The sequence below is a fragment of the Geotrypetes seraphini genome, chromosome 2 (assembly GCF_902459505.1).
Source record: "Geotrypetes seraphini chromosome 2, aGeoSer1.1, whole genome shotgun sequence".
Taxonomy (NCBI): Eukaryota; Metazoa; Chordata; class Amphibia; order Gymnophiona; family Dermophiidae; genus Geotrypetes; species Geotrypetes seraphini.
This window is the reverse complement of record NC_047085.1, coordinates 467407511-467430217: the sequence shown is the minus strand read 5'-3', so window position 1 is coordinate 467430217 and position 22707 is coordinate 467407511. Positions and strand designations below refer to the sequence as shown.

The 22707-nt window shown below is 42.9% G+C and overlaps 1 protein-coding gene across 1 annotated transcript in view; it reads right to left on the bottom strand.

The window, feature by feature from the left end:
- LOC117354317 (sonic hedgehog protein-like) overlaps positions 1–6217 on the bottom strand; it is a 69322-nt gene extending 63105 nt beyond the window's left edge. Inside the window, exon 1 of the mRNA XM_033931616.1 lies at positions 5678–6217. Within this exon, the coding sequence (XP_033787507.1) occupies positions 5678–5986 (309 nt within the window). The 5' untranslated portion in view covers positions 5987–6217. The remainder of the gene's footprint in view (positions 1–5677) is intronic.
- Between the last annotated feature and the right edge of the window lie 16490 nt (positions 6218–22707).

Genomic DNA, 22707 nt, shown 5'->3' with positions numbered 1-22707 from the left:
ATTTTACAGTCCTGGAAAGATTAAAGTATCTCTGTTCATATATAATAATAATAATAATAACTTTATTTTTTCTGTACTGCCATAATCTTGCGACTTCTAGGCGGTTCACAGTGAAGAATAGCTGTACAATCAGCGACTTACAACATACAGATAAAGAAGAGGTCACAGAGCGGCCTGTGATTATATGGTGCAAATTAGTTAGAAGAAAGATATACATAGGTTGCAATATAGTTTTAACATGTTACAATGAAAATGTTGGAAAACCAGCGAATAACAGAATACAAATGGAGAAGAAGACATTGAGCAGTCAGAATATGAAATACGGTTTATAGACAGTGGAGCGCAAGATGTCAGCGGGCTGACAATCCAGCGCCGACAATTCGGCGCAAGACAGAAGCGCGCGGGGAAAAAAGTAATTTTTAAAGAGCTCCGATGGGGGGGTTTGGGGTGCCAACCCCCCCCCCCACTTTATTGGAAAGTGTTCGCGCTGCTGTTGGAGGGGGGTTAGGGGAGTTGGAAACCTCCATTATAGCAAAAACGGAACTTTTTCTGATTTTTTGGGGAAAAGTTCAGTTTTCTCTATAATGTGGGGGGTTTCACCCCCAACACCCCCCCCGCAACGGCAGCGCGAACACTAACCAATAAAGTGTGGTGGGGTTGCCACCCCAAACCCCCATTCGGAGCTCTTTAAAAATTATTTTTTCCCCCACGCGCTTCTGTCTTCCACCGAATTGTTGGAGCTGGATTGTCAGCGCGCTGGCGTCTGGCACACGATTAACCTGTCACCACAAAATACAGAGTACCGTGAATGGGGAAAAAGTGGATTCAGTATGATGAGTGGTAGCTTTGAAAGGGGGGAGGAAGACTGGCTATGAAATAAATTTGTTGAACAGAGTGGTCTTTAATTTTTTCCGAAAAGCACCATATGTCAACCTGGCGCCATCAATGAAGTAGCCTACCCAAGTTTGCTGCCTACCAGCTTGAAACTTGAATGTTCTCTCTAGAAAGGTTCGGTATCTGCAGCCTGTAATCTTCGGGTAGGCAAAGAGGTTGTGATTTCTGGTTATCCTTGTGGGGAAGTAAAGTTCGAAATGAGGTAGTAGATAGTTGGGGGCCATTCCCCACACCAGTTTATAGCAAAAGCAAGAGAATTTGAATAATATTCGAGCCTCAATTGGTAACCAATGCAGCAATTTGTAGAAGGGACTGAATATTAGGCGGACAGCTATGTTTTGAACTATTTTTAATTTTCTTACGTTTTTTTTTAGGTATACCCACATAAATGATGTTACAGTAGTCCAGGGTGGATAGAATCAGCGACTGTACCAGAAGTCTGAAAGATACGGGGTCGAAGTATTTTTTTATGGTTTTTAATTTCCAAAGTGTGGAGAAGCACTTTTTTGTCACCGAGTTTGTGTGTTCGATCAAGGTCAGATGGGTATCTAGGGTGACTCCTAGTATTTTTATAGTTTTAGTTATTAGGTGATCGTGACCGTTTAGATGTATTGATGTTGTGATGATTTTGTCCTTAGGGCTTGCCAAGAAAATTTTCATCTTTTCTGAGTTGAGTTTCAGTTTGAAATTGATAGTCCATTGTTCAATTTCAGTCATGATGTGGGAGATGTGTTTTGAGGTGGCATTGGTCACGTTAGTCACTGGAATTAAAATAGAGATGTCATCAGCGTATATATAGTAAGTTAGGTTTAGCTTTTGTAGTAGGTGGCCTAGGGAAGAGATATAGATATTAAACAAGGTTGGAGATAGAGGGGAACCCTGAGGAACTCCCGAGGGGCTTTTCCAAGAGTTAGAGTAGTTCCCATCATAGATCACTTGATAAGATCGTTTAGTTAAAAAGCCTTGGAACCAGGTCCAAACTCTTCCCGAGAGACCCATTGCGTCTAAGCAATTCAGCATTATTTCATGGTCCACTAGGTCAAAGGCACTACTAAAGTCTAATTGTTAGATCAGGGCGCTGGTACCTTTACTGAAGAGGTCGTATAGGTGGTTGAGGATAGAGCCTAGGACTGTCTCGGTGCTGTATCCTTTTCTAAAACCCGATTGATGTTCATTGAGGAGATTGAATTTATCTAGGTGGTTTACTAGTTCCAGGTTGACCAGCCCTTCCAGCAAGTTGGTAAACAAGGGGGTATTCGCTATGGGTCTAAAGTTGGACACCAATGTGATAGAGTTCTTCTGGTCTTTGGGAATGGGTGTGATCATAATGTGTCCCATGTGCTCATGGTATGTTCCACTTTTAAGAGTGGATGTAGTCCAGTTAAATAGGTCCTTTTTAAATTCTGGTACTGCAACTTGCATGATCTTAGATGGGCATTCGTCTAATAGGCAGTTCGATTTGGTGTATTTATTGAATAAGGTGAGAAATTGGTTCCAATTAGGGGGCTTGAATTAGTTCCAGATCATATTGGCAGTGGACTCCCTTTCCTGCGGTCTGAAGTGGAGTTCGAAATCGGATGAGGGAGTAGGTATAGTGGTTCTTAAGTCTGTGATTTTTTTGCTGAAGTAGATGACAAAGGAGTTGACCGAAAGTATCTGTTCATTGTGATTTTTTAGGACCTGTGAAGTATCTGTTAATCTGTTCACTAGTTTGAACAATTCTCTGCTATTTGTTTGGACTGCTCCTATTTTCTGAGCGTAATGTTTATAATGCTTTTCTTTTATCAGGTTTTTGTAGTTTTTCATTTTTTGTTTCCAGTTTCTTTTATCTTCCTCATTGTCAGTTTTGAGCCATGTTCTTTCTAGTTTTCTGAGTTCTTGTTTAAGGGTAAGCATAAAGATATGAGTATTTTTCTGGAGGGGGGGTACCCTAATTAGCTGTGAATTCCATTCATAATTGTTAGATGGAACTGATGTAATGGGGGGAGAGTCTGGGGGGCATGCTTCCATTTGCTGTACTATACCTCTTTCTCTTACATTTTTGCCAGTTTTCCATAAAGTATATTTTCCTTCACTTAGTTATAGGGGAAAAAGGAGGGGTTGGGGGTGAATTTTCTTTACCATACTGCTAATATATACACAATAGACCAACAGGCTCTGATCAGCAACAATACAAGGGAAGAGACACAATGCCGGAGTAAACTCATTCTCTTAATTAAGCCAATAATTTCTTTTCCTTTTTTTTTTTTTGGGGGGGGGAGGGCCCTTGATATGTCGAAGAGAAAAGGAGACTTATTAAAGGACTTCCCCTCAGTTGGATTGTAAGAGTCAAAAGCCCTGAAGCCCTGACTATTTAGTCGTGTGCCACAAATCAAGCCCAATTCTGTTCAGCCACCGTGAAAGCCCAGCAGGGCTGCCCCGGCTATCGCTTTGTGTGGAAGCAAAGTTGTTGAACAAGCCTTCACTGCCAGCTCCCTAATCTCTTCACAAATGAGCTGCTTGAAGGAAACACTTAACAGGTACCTGTCAATGTAAACAGCCTGGTGAGTTTTTTTTTAAATGCCAAGCTGATCTCTAAATTCCTCACATCAGGGATCGGTTATAGGTAGGTAGGGTAAGATTATTACTCTATATTTGCATAGAAATGCGACTTTAATATACTGGCTCTTCTAACTGCTTCTCCAGTGGCTGCACTTTCAGCCAATAGCTGCAGCCAGGCGTACAAGAAACAAGGATGTCACCTGCAAAGGTATGGCCCTAACTGCCGCCTCCTCTTTGTTTTTCCCTCTTAAGTTAATATTAACTAGTAAGCTAACGCATTCAACAAATATTTTGAAAGTTTAACAGTTCAATTCAGTGAAGATCTTTACATTGTTGATAGAGTTTTGAGGCGGGTCCCGACACATGCCAAGAATTTAGCAGAACAAGAGATTGCTACATCAATAGAAAAAATAAATGCCAGTGACCACTTTGCATGGCTTTTAACATCAGGCAGTCCCCAAGAACTCAAATGACACCATAAATGATTTCCTCTCCCGCGGCTTCCCTCTTAAAAAGGTGCTCTGTATTAACTGATTTCCAGGATTGTCACACACGTTATGCAGGTGCTTTAGTGCCAAAAATTGACAATAGTCTCTGAAGGGAAAGTATCTGGTTTTGTTTCGTTCGTCTGAGGGAAGCTGGTAGGTCAGAAGTTCAAATACTGCCAGTTAATGCAGGAAAGAGTGACAAACCGTGTGGGAGACTCTGCTCTCAAGCATGAGCAGTCAGTTCTTCCCTTCTTTTATATGGACGTAGCACATTATAGAAAAAAAGAAGCACATTGAGAGGCTTCTTCATCCCATCCAGCACTACACATGTTTTTTAAATTGAAAGGTTTACATAATAAATAAAATAAATAAATAATGAATCTCTCGTAAGTATGATAAGATCATGTCGTCTTTTCTCGGGGATCCTAGAATTATCATGTGTCATATTGTCAGAAAAAAGGAAGCTACAGCTGTTGTGATTGACAAGTGGAGCTGAAAATGCGAGCAATGCAACTTCTCGCAGCTTTCATAGAAACGATGACCTAAGAGGCTCTCTCTGTCCCTGTCACCCTCTCCTCTGCTGGCTCTGGTGGAACCGCGCAGGAAGCACTTACCTTCCATTCTTTTTATTCCTGTTGAGGGAAAAAGCTCAAAGCTCTGGAATTGTTTGGAGAAGTAACTAAAGACTGTCATTCTGTGGCCTGTGAATATTTAATTGAGGCTCGTACTTCAGTCTTAGCAGAAGTGCGTGCCTCAATATTCAGCTCCAAGGTAAGAGCACCATTTAAGGTGGCTGCTCTCAGATCCCACAAGCAACCTGTCGTGGAGCAAAATGGGAAAAGCTAGAAAGAATCCAAGGGAGTTTTCTATATTGTGCAAGATAACCCACAACACCAAGGCAGCGTTTAAATATTCTATATATACCAAATATTCCACTGACCTATTGGAGTTACTATATGGATGAGACGTTAGCTAGATATCATGCAGTTGCAGAAACTCTAAAACTGTAAGTCACAATAGGCAGAAATAGATCTCAATGTGAAGATATGTTTTTCATTACATATCACAGTTCCATGTACCTTTCCTGCATGTATTAAATGTGCAAGCAGTTGTAAATCATGGGCAATCTGAATTAAACAGCGATGATGTAATGCTGAGAAGTTGCATGTCCCTCCCAGACGGAGGTACCAGAGGTTTGATACAGAGCATCCTTAAAGAAATATATTCACAATCTGATGGACACAATTACAAATGCTGGAATTGCAATAAAAGCTGTATAATACAGAAATCGAAGAAAAATTGTCAATTGAGATTTAGCTGCCTCTGGTGGGCGTAGCTTATCTGTCTGCTGAATTTAGAATTTGCTTGCAATGAGTATAATGAAGGGAAAAAGTAAGAGGGCTGTTTCAAGCAGGGACTATGTTTGTTATACCCCAATGAATGGCCTGGTGGGCCCTCTACACTGGGGTCTCCTTAGCTAATACATCCTATCTGATCAAAGTTCAACCTTGAGAATAAATGCAAACAGAAATCGCTAAGCAAGTTATATGAAATGCCATGGCACATTTAGAACTGTAAGCACCTTACACATTAAGACAGCAAAACCCTCTGCAAACTTTTGATGCTAAGCATTTTAAATTGATAAATCATCTCATCAATGAGTTTGGGTCTTCCGCGGATATTACCACACATGCTTAATGTATGGTCACTTACACAGATTAAAAATACAGAAAATGTATTTATTTTGCCTCTACCTGTGTCATCAGTCTGTCAGCTCCAGTGTTCTCTTCATCCTTAAAAATAATGTCAGGATTGTAATTTGGGGTTAGTTCTTTAAATCTCTCGGAGTTTCTTGTGATCTTCCCTTCGTATCTTCCACTGGCCCCTAGGGTCTTCTCTGCCACATTGGGAATAAACTGCTTATAGGCTAAAGGGGTCAATTTTTTGGGGTGTCTTCTTTTTCCAATGCCCCTACCCGGTCCACAAGTCAGCCCAGAGGGGACCAAAAGAGCGCAGATGGAACCCACCAACAGAATTCTGGTCAACAGCAGCATTTCGTCCATTGAATTCAGTTACTTGAAAGCTCTCTGTCAGCCTCCCTGGATCTCCTCTCTCTCTCTTTTCTATGCCCTTGTCTGTGATTTCTGTTTCCTTTACTATCCACCGATCCCTAGCAAGACAGGTGCTGAAATGAAGGGCTTTTGGTTGTTGATAACGGAACACATCGGAGTTTGGTGGTGAGATAGCAATGAAGAGAGAATAAAAAGAAAAGATCTGCTTTAAATTGTAGCAAGGCTAGAGACGCTTGTGAGACGAGTCTGCCTTTAGAGCTATATTATAGCTGGCAGGGCCGAGATCTGATTGGCCAAGGCGACACAAGCTTGTCTTCTGATGTTTTTTAACCCTCGAAAAGGCAACAAAATCTTAAAAGATTTTTTCCCTTTTACCTGAAGGCTCAGAGCGAAAAGGGGTAGGGCCAGGCTTTCCTGGGATAACATCAAGTACACGCTGTTGTTAAAACTTTCTTGGCAGAATAGCAAATTTGTCAGCAAGAGTAATAGATGCTTCTGTAAAATAATATCCCGTGTTGCCTGATTGCAGATTGAGATTTAAGGACAGTTTTACACCAGACCTTAAACATCAAACACATTTGCAACAGATTCTTTCAGCCACAAACAGAGACTGTCAATTGAAAAGAAATCCATTTAATTAACTTTATTTTTAGGCACTGCACACCTTCTTTTATTAAAAAAAAAAGGTAACTTTTGTCTAAGAGTAATACAACATTTTTGTCACTGTGGTTTTATTAGCAAAGGCATACAAATATTTTAATGTGCTCTGTTAGGCTGGCTAGTTGTTAAAGACAGTAAAACACAATAAATCGATTAAAAATGTGAAGTTAACAATTACATAAAGGAATCAGACTACTAAGAAAGTCTGGCAAGGAGGCACAGATCTTTGTTTTTTTAAATTTCATTTGTGGAGTTGCCAAAGTTTCCCAGGAAAACAGAGTGTTCAGGGCACCCTCAAAAACAGGGCTATGAGAGACTCAGCCGAGCCCAAAGAATGGAGGGTGATAACTTTAATGTTAAATTAATTGTTATCTCATGCAGGGCTGCAAATAGTGCCTTTATCCTTCCTTTCTAAAAGCTACTAAATGGACAAAGGTGTTTCCTAGAGATTTCTCAGATAGAGCATATTAGTTAGTCCCACTCTAGCATTAACTGGGGTTAACAAATGCTTTCCTTTTTTGCAGCCATCACTCCAGCATAACAGAAAAGGCCTTTCTCAAAACGTAATCAAATCCCCACAATAATGCTTTTGCAGAGATGCTACTTGGACTTCCTTGCTTTAGTGTAAGGTCGAAAAGTTTGGCGGTTTATATGGGCATCTTTTTAGGGTAAAAATTATTTTGAATAAATCATTGAATGGAGTGAACTTTTAAACTTTTAGGGACCGATACTACGCATTCTGAACTTGGGGTATATCCGCTGCTCCCATCCTATAATGATGAGTCATAATGATTAATCAGCATAAGATAGCCATTGCCTATAAGTAAAATAGCGGACCAAACGCAGGTTTATACCTTTCCTGTGTCTCCACAGAATCTGAAGGTTTACTATCTTTGTTACCAATCGAGTTTTACAAAGTTATGATAACATTTCATTTCCTTTACTTTTTACCTTTGGAGGGCTTAATCCTTCCAGTTCCACACTATTAACCTGCTGTAAGCTTTTTTTAAATGCAGGATACGTGTTTTAAAATTCAAAATCATTCAGCTGCTAAATTCCAGGCTGGCATTGTTTGTTTCAGCAGTTTTTTTTTTTCATCCTGTTAAAACAGATAAAAGAAACTCATAGCTATAGCAAGAGTTTGTGATTGTTTGATGTGGTTGCCTTAAACAGCACGTGTTGGTGTAACAGATGATTAAATAATGTCAGGGTACAGGAACGCCTCCTGATGATGTGAGAGTGGTGGGAAAAGGCAGGTCCTTTTGCAGCCCCCCTCCTCCACCACACTGCACCCCATAACATCTGGATCTGGAAGGGCATGGTTAATTCCCCCCTTCCCCTGTACTCCCCGTCTTCCAGTTTCATACCCAACACCATCCCTGTCCTCTACCTTTCATCAACCTGCCCATGAATAACATATTCTTCATTTAATTATGAGCATGCTGAGAAACAAAACACCAACTCTTTCTGATGGAAAAAAAACAGGCCACAGCTCTGTTTATTGGAAACCGACTTTGCATAACATTATAGTAGAATATAACTCCTGAGCTACCACCATAGGTGCCATTCGTAACCAAATTACAGCCCCCTGACCCCACCATGTCAGCTAGAAGCTGGAAGGTGGCATGTACCTCCATGTCCCTTTCCAGGTCACCTGACCCAATGACATCTGCTCCTTGACCTAGCTGCCAGCCAGCTGCTCATTGCCAGATGAGCCCCAGTGCTCGATAGCTTCGGATCTCCGCCGCTGCGACATCCATGAGTCCCATTGAGTTTAGAAAACCAGAGCCATTATGGGGGCAGGAGGGAGGGAAAAACCGCCTCAGAGGAACAGGAAAGCCCTGAGCTTTGGAGGTCCCAGCTTAAATACCCCCCTCTCAGAACCTTGTAGCCCTTGGGCTAATCAATTTAAACTTTTATGGCGGGAAGCCAGCCACCACTCAGGCTTCATTTCCTGCTGGCTAGTCCACCCTCTATCTTCCTTTGCCCTCTGAGCAAATTTCCACAGGCGACCAACGCAGGCCTTCCTGCCCTATATTAAAGTCACCTGTCAAGACAGCTCTTGGGATTTTCCTAACATCTGAATCTGAAAAGGCCCGGTTGATCTCTCCCCCACCCCACCCCACTCCCCTCCCCTCTACCCCCCATCTTCCAACTTCTTACCCGGCCATGAATAACATATTCTTCATTTAATTATGAGCATGCTGAGAAACAAAACACCAACTCTTTCTGATGGAAAAAAAAACAGGCCGTAGCTCTGTTTATTGGAAAAGAACTTTGCTTAACATTGCAGTAGATTATAATTCCCAAGCTACCACAATATGTGCCATAAGTAACCAAATTACATCCCTCTGACCCTGCCATGTCAGCTATGACCTAGGGGTGGCATGTACCTCCATTACCCATTTCCGGGTCACCCAACCCAATGACATCCGCTCCCTGAGTATGACTCAGCATCTGCAAATGCACAGCAAAAGCCACTGAACAAGAAGACAAAGGAGAATCAAGGCTGTTAGTAGAGCTCATGCAAACAAACCAAGAACAACAGGCTCAGTTGTAAAGAACCAGGAAGTGTACCCCAAACACCCCCACAATACCACTGACACCCTACTCCTGACACCCATCCCCAATTCCCCCCACCCCATCCCACACCCTCTTATCGAATGTAAGCTCGTTAAGCCACTGAAGACATCTCCACAAGCTTTGAATGCCTCTATCTGGAAGACCTGCCACATTCGCACTTGTTGCCCCCCCAATTTGGAAGGAATAAGTTCCAAATCTAGAAGGTTTCTCCCCACATTGCCATAAGGACTTTTGTAGCACAGCCAAGAACTGATATCAAGTGAGAGGAGACACATTACTGTGGTTCAGCAAAATGGAACCTACAGGACGCCAAACCTCCAAGTAAGCTCATAACAAAGACACCGGAGAAGTGACACTGCTAGGCACCCATTTCAATAGGATGGACTGACCCTTGCCCAATTGATCCATTTTGGAGTGAGCCACTCGTATACATAAAGTATTCCCAGTCAGCTGAATGTGCTCCAAGCAGTAAACTACCATAACTGGCCATGCCCAAAGGACGAACAAGCAATTTGCCCACCTGGAGGGTCCAAAGAATGCCAGTGAAAAGGCTGCTTTAAATAACCTCTCCTTGAAGGGAGAGAAGACCAGGGAAGCCAAAACATGTAGCAACTGCACTAACAGGTTGTGGATGATAAGGCCATCTGCCATCCAGCCATTCTGGTCTGATCCTACCCATGGCAGCCAGCATCTTATACACCAAAACCCCTGAGGATGGGTTGACCCAACCAAGGGCCTTGCAGAAAACAGTGAAACCAGCCAGTTGAGTGGCCACAGTCTTTCTGGAAGTACCCATACAATTGCATGCCACTATGTATTCAGCCAACAATGCATTTGCTACAAGCTTACGCATCCAACCCATGCCCTGCAGAAAAGCCACCACAGTATCAAAACCTACTCGGTAATGGGACCATATTGAAGGGGGCCACAGAATATCGCAACATCTCTCAGGCGGCACCGCTACCAGCTGCCATATATGTTCCGGCATCTCCAATCTCTCCTCTTAGGCATGCACTAGGCGCCAAGACAAGGCTTGGCCCATTGGAAGATACTCGGCAAGCAAAATCCAAGGAACACAGTAAGGATTGGACCACTCATAGGGTCACCTTCTTCACACTCATGACTTACTGGTCAAGTATAACAACTACTGGAACTTGCTAGCTGTGAGACGAATCACCATGGTGACCGAGTCCAGCTCGATCTCTAAAAAGGTGAGGGTGGTTGTCAGTCCCTCCATCTTCTCAGCCGCTAAAGAAACCCCAAACTCCCCAGCCAACTGCCCAAATCTATCAGCATCTGAAATTCATCAGCACCAGCAAGCCCACCAGAGTCCAGTTCCACCTGCCGAGCAGTCACCCAATGGAGGAATGTGCTAAACATCTCAAAATAAGCACAAGAGAGAGAACAGCCTAAGGACAAACATTTGTCAAAGCAACTGCCATCAAAACAAAACCCCATTAACGGATAAGATTCAGGATGAACCGGCAGCAGACGAAAAGCTTATTTGATGTCTACTTTAACTAGTCTTGCTCCAGGTCCCACTTTGATTGAGGTGATGGGCACAGTCAAAAGATGTGTATCAACCTGTACAGAAGTCATGTGGAATGCCATCATTCACGAACCTACCCACTGGAGAAGACAAGTGGATTAACCAAAATTTTCCGGGCTTCTTCTTGGGAATGACTGCCAAAGGGGAGAGCATAAATGGGAATGGCCATGTAATGAAAGGGCCAATTATACAACCCAAAGAGATCTCCTTTTTCAACTTAGCCCAAACTATAGACCTAAGATGCTCCACCGAAGATGCATTATGCACCCCAACATTTTGTATTGCCCCTTGATAATGAATCACAAAACCCTCCCCCAAACCACGTTCTAACAGCAAGGCAACATCGGCATTGTTGTGCTGCCGAAGCCAAGGCCTCATGGTGTCCACCCCTGGATCCCTGGGCCCACTGGGTTCCTTCTTAGGATATTTAAGGGCTGAATGACTCTGCTCACATAGGGAAGAGACATGTTGAAATTTGCAGTCTGAGAAGGAACAAGCAGACTTGTTGAACTTCTGGACTTGTTGACCCCCCTCCCCCGAACCAGAAGGGCCTGGAGCAGGCTGAAAGGAGTGAGTGGCATCAGATCTTGCAGTTACCAGTGTGATGGCTGCTCCTGTGGAAGCTCCACCCGCTTTGGATGCCATGTGCATGAGCCATAGATTGATGTTCTGTGTTCCCCATGACGTGTAAGTTTTCTTCCATCTTATCCCAGATTGCTTTGTCATAATTGAGCCACACCCAACCACCAAAACACTAATAAGCATCGTAAAACCGAGTCTGCATACGCCAATAGTAAACTGTAATCTTGCTGGTGAGCCTGTCCCCAAATACTAGTCAACTGCAAGAATGATTGTATCCAGTTTGATATTCCGTGACACTGGTGTTGGCTGTGCCTGAGTGCCCTCTTTCTTAGCTGACTTCTTACCCTTTTTACTAACCCTACTTTCCATCAGCCTAAAGATATCTATGCAACGCCTTTTTCTGACCTTGCACCTTATCTTCCAAAGCTCCATTAATGCCATCAAGGCTGGAGCACCCCTAGACTGTCCCCCGAGGTCATGAGAACTACCCTGAACTACCATAGGCCCCTCTGCCAAAGATTATGAAGAAGAAGATGTAGTAGAAGAAGAGGAAGCATGTGTCCAGCACCTATGCTTCCCTTTACATTTCCTCTTGGTCGCTCTGTGTTCCATTACCCAAACTCCTGCATCCACCACATCAGTGATGCCACCAGCAGCTGCCACCCTTTCTGCAATCTGTTGCCTTGCTCCGCTCTCTACAGGCTGCTCCAAGGACGAACGTGAAGCACCATCTTCAAGTGAGACATGTCTTCTCAGGTCCTGTAAAGAGAGAGCAGAAACAGGAGCAGCAACTGGAACAATATTCACTTGGGTCAGCCCAGGAGACTGGTTCGCACCATATGCCCTCACTCCTCCCATAGCATAGTTCTGTCCCTGCCCAACTGCACAGACTGCCCCCAGGAGATGGCATCCTTTCAGAAACAAAGGGACCAAATGAAGATCAGAACGCAGACCCACAGCCAAGCCCCCGCTGCTGCTGAGGCCAAAAAGACCAAAAATCAGAGGGAGCCACGTACTTAACCGACCCAGATGTAGGCTGAAATACCTTCAGGCTTGAAATTAAACCAGAAGAGTTTCCCAGAGAGCCAACACCACCTCGAGCCCCACCCACATCCAGCATGGGGCCTCCTGCACAAGGGCTCACACTTGCAGCCAAGTTGAGAGCTGATGGCACCCTCTGAATGGCTTGCAAAGCATATCCTCATGGTTTAGCCAGTGGAAAGCACTATTTACTATTTGTGGCCCTCTGGACCCAGTCAGCCATCCCCCCTCCTCCACGAGGATCCACTCTTTTTTTTACCTTCCACTCCCCGAAGTTGGAGTGAATTACAAGGGCCGACAAAGCTGCAGTCTTGGATTTACGTGGCAGCAGGGTCAGCCCTGATTCGGACCTCCCCACACCAACCTGTTCGGAGCCAGCGTCTTCATCGAATGAGTTACCAGTGCACAGGGACAGCTTTTCAGGGGCCCCATCAAATGCTTGAGTACCTGATTGTAAAAACCGCTTAGATAATCTTGATAGGCGGTATATAAAAAAAAACCTAATAAACTTGAATAAACTTGAAACTTGATCAATCGGTGCCCCAACCAGATTCCTCCAAAGCCATCACCAATGCCAGTAAGCAGCAACTGACTGCTCTAACCACTTCTGAAAGCTGCCTCTGAAGAACAGAAAAGCCCTGAGTCTCGTTGGTCTTGGCTCCCAGAACCTTCTAGGCCCTAGCCCCTGGGCCAATCAATTTAAACTTTTATGGCGGGAAGTCAGCCACTACTCAAACCTGCTAGCCCACCCCTCTTCTTCCCAGGCATTCTGAGAAAATCCCTACAGGCGACCAACGCGGTCCTTCCAGCTCCATATTAAAGTCACCTATCAAGACAAGTTCTTGGACTTTTCCATCCTTCAAATATGATCTATACAGCAGTCTGTATAACCAGCGAATAAACACAGGGAGCAGTTTGTCAAAGTCTAGCTGGCAAAAGAACATAGAAAGTATTAATCAAATGTACATGACAAGGATTGGTAAGAATGATTTGCTGCTGAGCCAAGTTAAAGCAGGATGCTGTGAAATTGACGCTCTGTTAGCCAAAAGCATGATTTCATCTCTTCCATCTAAGAATGCCATTTTAATTCAGCTCTTCTGTTGGTAGACATGTGCTATGAAAGTTTTACCAGAGAAGTGAGGGAGGAGAGCTTTTCCATCTTTATGGAATGATAGGGGGACATAGATGAAAGGGTGCAGTAATAGGGTGTGTCAGTTTTAGGGGTGGTTTTGCATGCTGAATCTAAAGCTATCTTCAGAAACTGCTTAAAGTGAGTTTTAGCTACATCAAATCACAATTGAAATATGTAGAAATTAAGTAATATTTATTTGAATGCACATTCTGAACTACATCTATAGTCCCATAAATATCTTTAAAATGTAATTTATGCAGTTAATTTAATGAGATATAACAAAATCCAGTAAAGAGGCCATATCTTGTTTGCTTCTGTTTTGGCTCATGAGCTTCCTGCTTGACCATCTTGACCATGTTCCCTCCTCTCCCAATTGTACACATGACCAGCAGCCTCAGTTGTCATTTTTATACACCTATCGACTGATTGTGTGATGGCCAGTCTGGAACCCCCATGGGCTTGTTCAGAAATGCCTTGATCTCTGCTGCTGTCATGATACAGATAAGAAAACACTCAGTGGCATAGTAAAGGAGATTGGCGCACGGGACGGTGGCACCTGGCAACACCGTGCCATGTGCCGCCACTCTTCCACGCCACTTGAGTGCTTCCATCCCCCCATGTACCTCTTGAAGTGTTTACCAGCGAGAGTGGCATGTTCTACCTGCTGCTCATGCTGACCTTGGCTCTCTTCTGACATCATTTTCTGGTCTTGCGACCAGGAAGTGATGTCAGAAGGGTGTTGAGCCTGATGTGAGCAGCGGAAGGAAGATGATGCTCATGCTGGTGAACATTAAAAGAGGTATGCGGGGGGGGGGGGCAGAGAGGAGAAGAGGTGCCAGTACTGCCCCCCCCCCAGAACACAGCTGTATCTTCTCTTCTCCTTCACCTCTGATCTTCAATATCTTTTCCACTGCATAGGGTTACCAGATTTCCGGATTTTCCTTTTGAGGACATGTCCAGGAATCCGGATGGCTTTTCAAAACCAACTTTCTGGACGTGCCGTGGGACTTTTTATGTCTTTGAATGCCGCTTTGCGCCCAGAGCTGAAAGGGGCATATCTGGAGGAGTGGTTAGAGTGGGATGTAGGCCGACCTAGACATAGCCATCCTGCAGGGATAATCAAAGGTTTTATGAGACTTCCTGGATGGAATTTATATGTTGTGACTTAGGGCTCTTTTTACAAAGCTAAAAACGCTAGCTGCGCTAGCTGAAAAACTACCACCTGCTCAAGAGGAGGCTGTAACAGCTAGCATGCATGGCATTTTAGGGCGCACTATTCCGCGCATTAAGGCCCTAACGCACCTTCATAAAAGGAGCCCTTAGATATAAAAACAGGTATAAGTGCCCAAAAGGTATCCAAAGTGACCAGATAACAACTGCAGAGACAAAGTAAAGACCCCTGCACACTCCACCATTGTTCACTGACCCCCTCACACCCCCACAAAGGTGCGCTAGCATTTTTAGCGCATGCACAAGATTAGCACGCGCTAGCTGAAAAATTACCACCTGCTTAAAAGGAGGCGGTAGCGGCTAGCGCGCATGGCATTTTAGCGTGCACTTAGCGCTAAAAAGGAACTTAAGGTGGAAATTGGCGAACTATTACAATCCGTAGCTAACATGTCAATTAGTACAGGGCTAATACCAGAAGACTGGAGGACAGCAAATGTCATCCCAATTTTCAAAAAAGGATCAAGAGGTGATCCAGGAAACTACCGACCTGTGAGCCTCACATCGGTTCCTGGGAAGATAATTGAAACACTAATTAAAGACAGCATTGTACAACACTTGGAGGATCACAATCTAATAAGGGCTAGTCAGCATGGCTTCAGGAAAGGGAAGTCTTGTTTGACAAATTTACTACAATTCTTTGAGAAAGTGAATAAACATATGGATAATGGAGAGCCAGTAGGCATAGTTTACTTGGACTTCCAAAAAGCGTTTGACAAGGTCCCACATGCAAGGCTTATGATGAAACTACTAAAACATGGAATAGGAGGAGAAGTACACAGATGGATCGGTAAATGGCTGGAGAACAGAATGCAGAGGGTTAGCATAAATGGGAAATTCTCGGACTGGGTGGAAGTGACTAGCGGAGTGCCCCAGGGCTCGGTTTTGGGGCCTATTTTGTTCAATATTTTTATAAACGATCTGGAGGAGGAAACAACATGCAATATAATAAAGTTCGCCGATGATACAAAACTATGTCAGGCGATTGGCTCTCAAAGGGACTGCGATGAGCTCCAGAAGGATCTGAGACAGATGGAAACGTGGGCAACAAAGTGGCAGATGAATTTTAACATAAATAAATGCAAAGTGATGCATCTAGGAAAGAAGAACAAAGAACACGAGTATAGAATGTTGGGGGTGACATTAGCAAAATGCGAACAAGAAAGGGATTTGGGGGTACTGATTGACAGAACCCTAAAGCCATCGGCGCAATGTGCAGCAGCGGCGAAGAAAGTAAACAGGATGTAAGGTATGATTAAGAAGGGGATCACAAGTAGATCGGAGGATGTCATAATGCCACTTTATTGAGCAATGGTCAGACCACACTTAGAATACTGTGTCCAACACTGGTCTCCTTACCTCAAGAAGGACATAACTCTGAGGGAGAGAGTGCAGAGGCGAGCCACGAAACTAGTCATAGGAATGGAGAATTTGAGCTACGAAGAACGACTCAGGAAACTGGGACTGTTTACACTCGAGAAGAGAAGACTGAGAGGGGATTTGATTGAGACTTTTAAAATATTAAAAGGATTTGATAAAATAGACCAAGAAGCAGCATTACTAACACTTTCAGATGTGACAAGGACAAGAGGACACAGCCTGAAACTTAGTGGCAGCAGGTTCAGGACAAATGTCAGGAAATTTTGTTTCACACAACGAGTGGTGGGCGCTTGGAATTCTCTTCCGGAGCATGTTGTAGCGGAGACTACTGTTCTGGGTTTCAAGCGCAAGTTGGATGCACACCTTCTTGCAAATCATATTGAGGGATACGGTAATTTCGGGTCTCCAAAAAGGAGTACCTAAATGGGCCTCCGCGTGTGCGGATCGCTGGACTTGATGGACCTCGGTCTGATCCGGTGAAGGCATTTCTTATGCTCTTATGAAAGTTTATGAAGAGATTATATAGAGCTGGTACGATTATTATTGCTATGCAATAGTAAAGCAAATTTTCAGAAATGTTTGAAGATGCATCTGCATGTGCAAGCATTCAACACAATGTAGATGTACCTGCTTTGATTTTAGTAGAAGGTCAGTTGGGGGGGAGGGGGGTTGTTTTTTTATGGATTAGAGATGTAATATGTTGCAATTTGTTTTCTTTTTAAAAATGCGTTTAATCTTTAAATTTCGTTTAAAAATTTTACATTACCTTCTTCCAAGTTTCCACCTCTCTCCCCCTAATATTTTTCCATTTATGGTTCTCTCCTGCACTCTAAAAATATTGAATTGTAGTTCTGCCCTTTTTTTACCTAGTGTCTCGGTTGGTCTGTAAGTCTGTTGATCTTAACTATTGTTTTACAATTTTTAAACGTTATGTTAAAATAAATGTTATTTTTTTTTAGTGTTGTAACTCACTTAGTAAAAATTAAATTAAGCGACTCATCAAATTAAAATAAACTTGAAACTTAAAACTTGTTGATTATAATCCACTTAGGCTTATAGATGAGACTATAAATTTTTAAAATAAAAAAAAAAAATAATCCTGTTTTATTCATAATGATGATTCCATCACCTTTGTCGGCGGCCTTGGTTTTGAGATTGTGGTCTTAGCACCCTCAATATTGAACAAACTCCTTGACTATGTCCAAGGAGAGGTAATTCACATATGGTTTAGTACCTCCAATAATTTTTTAAAGTTGGTTCCTATGATTATGGTTATTGGCTGAGATTTCAGTGCTAGGTTTCCATTATTTAAATATATTTTCTTCTTGTTTGCTTCTAGTGTTGTAATAACGTTAAGTACATACTTCTGGAATGTAAAAATGAGCACATCCATGATACCAGGGGGTACCTATTAGGTTTACACTTAACAACTGATGTATCAGCTAGAGGCATAGCACTAATTGAAAAATGATGAGTGATCTGTAACTTCCGAATAAATTTATGTAAATCAATCCCTGTTTGTAATGAGTCATTTTGAGCAGAGAGAACAAAGGATATACCTTTCTTTAGAACTTGTATCTCTGTCTGTAAGCAGAGTGTCAGAAAGCTTAAATATCTACCAGAAATGATAGAAAGTTGCCGGTTCCCCAAACCCTGCAGTACAGAGCAGAGAAACTCTGGCAGTCCGGGAAGAGCAGTAAAGGAATAGTTCAGACATCTAGATAAAAGTTCTGAGCACATAGGGGTACCAGAATGTCCAGATTTCCCTAGACCTGCCCGGGGGGGTCTGGATGGCTTTTCAAAACCTGTTACTTTGTCCGGGTTTTGAAAAGCTTCCTGGAAAATTTGCGTTGGGAAGGGGCATCCGCGCATGCGTGGATACAACACGGTGATTCACGCGCACATGCGTGTGACATCATTACATCACGTTCGCACATGCGCGGATGCTGTCTGGGGCAGGGCTGGGAGCGGAATGGGACATGAAAGAGGCAGAACGGGGTAGATCTGGGCAGACCTGGGGGCTTGGCCATGGGTCAGGATTTTCCTTTGGGTAAAATCTGGTGACCCTATGAGCACAGTTAAGCTAGGGAGATCCAGGAAAGAGAGGAGTCCCTGTTGAGTGCCTGCATTAATGGGGCCTACCTCATGTACTGCAAATAGGAGGGGGCTTATGCCCCCAAAATAACACAACATAACAATCCACTTATATGCTGCAATGCCTATCAGTTCTAAGCGGTTTACAAGAATCAAAAAAACTGTAAATACACAGTGAAATACAAATTCACATACACAGATTATTTATGAAATTTATCAAAATAATGGAATATGCTGAGAAAGTGGATGCATATACCTTTACTGCAGATGTGTAAGGTATCCAAAACCTGGAAAAGATAGGCAAATCTTGTGAGAATTCTGTTTCTTGAGGCCTGGTTGGAACCAGGCCAAGATTTGTGTAACACTACAGCTAGACTGTGCACGCCGTGACTTTCGGCTCTATCTACCACAGACCTGTATAAAGTTTTCACCTGAATTCCATGAGATTTTTACTTTCTACATGGCTGTACCTTTGAAGTAACAGGCTCCAGTATTTTTGTGCACCCTTTACTTTTGTACCTCATCTGACTGTATCTGTGAAGGCTGATGCCCAACTCTAACTCACACACCTAGGTTAGGTAGTCCATTTAGGTCTTTTGAGTAAACACAGAGAAATACTATGACAGATGATAGTCTGTGTCTTCATGCAATCAGGGTTTGTCTCATCCTAAATACTTACAAAACAAAGACGATGCCTATACAGTCCCATTTGCAAGCATCAATTAATTGTTGAAGTAGCCAGATGGAGGATGTGGACAATTTCACTTATCCGGAAAGCACAATATCAAAGAACAGAGATACTGAGATGCTGCAAATGTTCAAATATATATTGAAAAGGCAGGAACTGAGTTTCAGAAATTATGTCCAATACGATGCCCGAGGCTATCATGGAAAGATTGAAAATTTGGCTGTATACGTCCATGGTTCTGCCTAAAGGGAATGGGACTTGATATACCACCTTTCTGTGTGGTTACAATCAAAGAGATTTACATATTTTAGACAGGTACTTATTTTGTATGTGGAGCGATGATGTGTTAAGTGACTTGCCCAGAGTCACAAGGAGCTGCAGTGGGAATCAAACTCACAACCTCAGGGCTGAGGCAGCAGCTCTAACCACTAGCCTACTGCTATCTGTGCATGAAAAGCCTAGAAGCAAGCAGAAGAGTTGAAATATAGCCTAGATCTCTTTCACCAATGCTGTCTCAGACTTTTCTTGCGTGGAAAGATCATATAAAAATGAAACCATCCTAGCGAAAGAAGGCGTAGCAGCACTTAGTCACATTGCTGCAGAGAGGTGCATCCATTTGCCAGGGCACATCCACAGGCAGACAGTTGCCCAGTCAAAGTGGCTATACAATAGACTTTATGAGGAGGCAAAAGAGAAAGGGGCCAACCCTGTACCGTGTGGTAAAGCACTTTCATTTTAGTTCAATCTTTTTATTCAATTATTAGCAAAAGACAGTAACAGAGAACATACACAGTTCAGGAAAGTAAAACAGCATCAAAAGATATACACGTATCAGGGTATAAATAGTAAGGGGCTCATAATCGAAAGAAAAAAAGTCCAAAAACTGGCCTTAAGTTGGCACTTGAATGAACATTTCTCAAAAACGTCCAAGCGCCGATAATAAAACCGGGTTTTGGACATATTTTAAAATGACCTAGGCCTTCATAGTGCCGCTCAATGTCCAAAGCTAAACGGGGCGTTTTGGGAGGCGGGACATGGGCCGGCCTAGACTTAGTCGTACAGCATGTATAACCGAAAGTTATACAGCCCACGATCAACGGAACTTGGACATTGTGACTTAGACCATGTAAAACATGTAAAACATGGTCTAAGTCACAAAAACCTACCTAAACTCACCAGATAAGCACTGCAAACACATAAACACAGACCCCCACACACTACCCCAGTGATCACCAACCCCCCCACCCCCATAAAAATTTTATTCACAACTTTAAATTTCAGCCTCCAGACCATCATCACTTGGCCGCCTGGCATAGGAAAGCTTAGTCGTCCAGCCCAGAGGCAGCTTAAGTCATCTTGGCGGTAGGTTAGGGACCCATAGAGAGGAGGACCCATGCCCATAAGCCCCTGTTATCACTGCATTGATACTGAAACATGTGCACTGCCCTATACATCCCCCAAACCCTTTTTTACTGGCATATAAGTGGCTCCTGCAGCCATACAGGCTATTGGGGCGGTAGATAAGTGGGTCTAGGGGATTCTGGAGGTGGTTTGGGGGGCTCACCATCACCTATAAGGGAGCTGTAGTGAGGAGAAGCCATGGCACCCTTTTTGTGAAGTTCACAGCGGTGCCCGGTAAGGTACCCCACTATTTAGGTGGCATGTCTGGGTGTGCAGTCCATCACTTTGTAGACCCCTCCCACTTCCAACAGGGCTTGTTCTAGGCGTTTTGGACTTGGACGGAATGTTGGACGGAAATGTGGTATAAAGACAGACGGTTTAGTGGCTCGGACGATCAGATCGTATAATTAGACGTTTTTCGAAAGTAAAAAAAAGTTGGCCGTATCTTTCAAAAATGTGTCTTAGGCTCTTTTTAACTTTGGACGACTTGCGATATGAACGTAAACGGACTTAAACGTCCCTTTCGATTATGCCCCTCTAACTGTCTGGAGACAGAAAGATGATTCAAATAGACTGCAAATACAAGTCAATGGGTTTCCAAATATTATTACGGTTAGGTGTCTTTGGTCCATATTTCAATTTATCTGCAGCATGTTGTTATTTATCTGCAGCACTTTCATTTAGGACTTTGAGAATCACCTAAGACAAATCAGAAAGTACAAATGTACAAAAGTGTTCATCCAAACACCTCTCCCGAACACTCCTTTTCTACAAATCCACACCCATTTACATTGCACATACACTTAAGCATGACCTATTTTTACAAGAGACCATTTACACATATAAATCATCATTTTATATGTCACATTTATGAAATTATCTCCTGTGCAGCCCGTTTACTAAACTGCAATACGGTATTGCCATTAGCACATATAAATGGCAAAATTTAATGCATGTTAGTGACAATAACCAACACAGTAATATTTTCTGTTTAAAGAGGTTGTGGTCAACATGGAAGGGGTGGGGGGAGGAATCAGCTAATAGTAGGGCTACCTTAGATAGATTATTGCATAATACCATAGCAGCTGTTGTCATAGAAGCAGTTAACTACACTTCTGCAAACATGGTTAAATGTCTGCACGAATACCCTGCCTTGCTTTGGTAGCTTGCCTGTATTAACTTCTGTGCTATCCTCACCACCCCTTCTTCACGCCTCTCTCACCTCCTTCCTGCCAAGTTAGGTGCCTGCATGTTAACAGTAAACATGAACAAATTAAAAAATATATATGTTAAACACTTAGACCAAAATTCTATATATGACATTGATAAAATTTCACACTATTCTATAAACGGCACTCAGAGTTCGGTGCCATTTATAGAATAGCTGTTTGGTGCCAGGGTCTGTGTTCAACTTTAGGATTTAAACCAAATAACACCTGATGCAAAATCTCATGCCTAAATCACGGGCAGATCTCCCTTATTCTATAAAACTGCATAAATTCCAGGAATGCCCTGATTCACCCATGCCTCTCTCGTGACTGTGCCCTGGGGTAGGCCCCCCCCCCCAATTAACACATTTCGTTTTGTCCACAAAGTTGATTTTATTCCTTTATATAAAAATGAAAACCACACAAAATTCTACTTAAAACAAAGAACGTTTAGGGCGCAGATGCTCAAGGCCCAGCCCAGGCAAGAGGTGGGATCTTTCCTTAAATGGCACTGGCACGCAGCAGATGGGGTAAGGAGCTTGTTTGGGTGGGTGGGCGGGCGGGCGGATGCCACTTCCAGCACCGGGGTGCGATGCATTTCTAGTGGGCGGGGGGTGCAATGATGGTTCGAGCATGTTGGGGGGTGCTCGTTTAGCGGGACAGTGCTCGTTTTGTGAGTTAAGGTTTGTGGGAGTGTTTTGCTCATCTTGCAAAACACTCGCAAACTAGGTTACTCGTAAACTGAGGTTCCACTGTATTAAGGACTTAGAGTCACAATTGGTTTTAAAATGGGAACAAAATACTTTGCAGACCCTTTTAAAAGCTAAATACAAATACAATGAGATTTCCTCTCAAATGGCTAGGAAAGAGTTGTTTTCTCAACAGGCTCTGTATTATGGAAACTCGAATAAAGCGGGAAGAGTATTAGCTAATTACCTTAAAGCTAAAAAAAGGAAAGTAAAAATTGTGGCTATCACAGATGAGAATGGAGAAACTCATTCTCAAATTGGAAATATCTTAAAACAATTTTTGAAATATTATAAAGCTTTATATTCTTCTGAGCTTTATTCAAATAAAGAACTTGAGGGTTTAGAATTCTTGAAGTTAATTAAGGGGCCTAAAATTCCCGAGCATATAAAAGGAACTCTTGATGCGCCTATATCAATG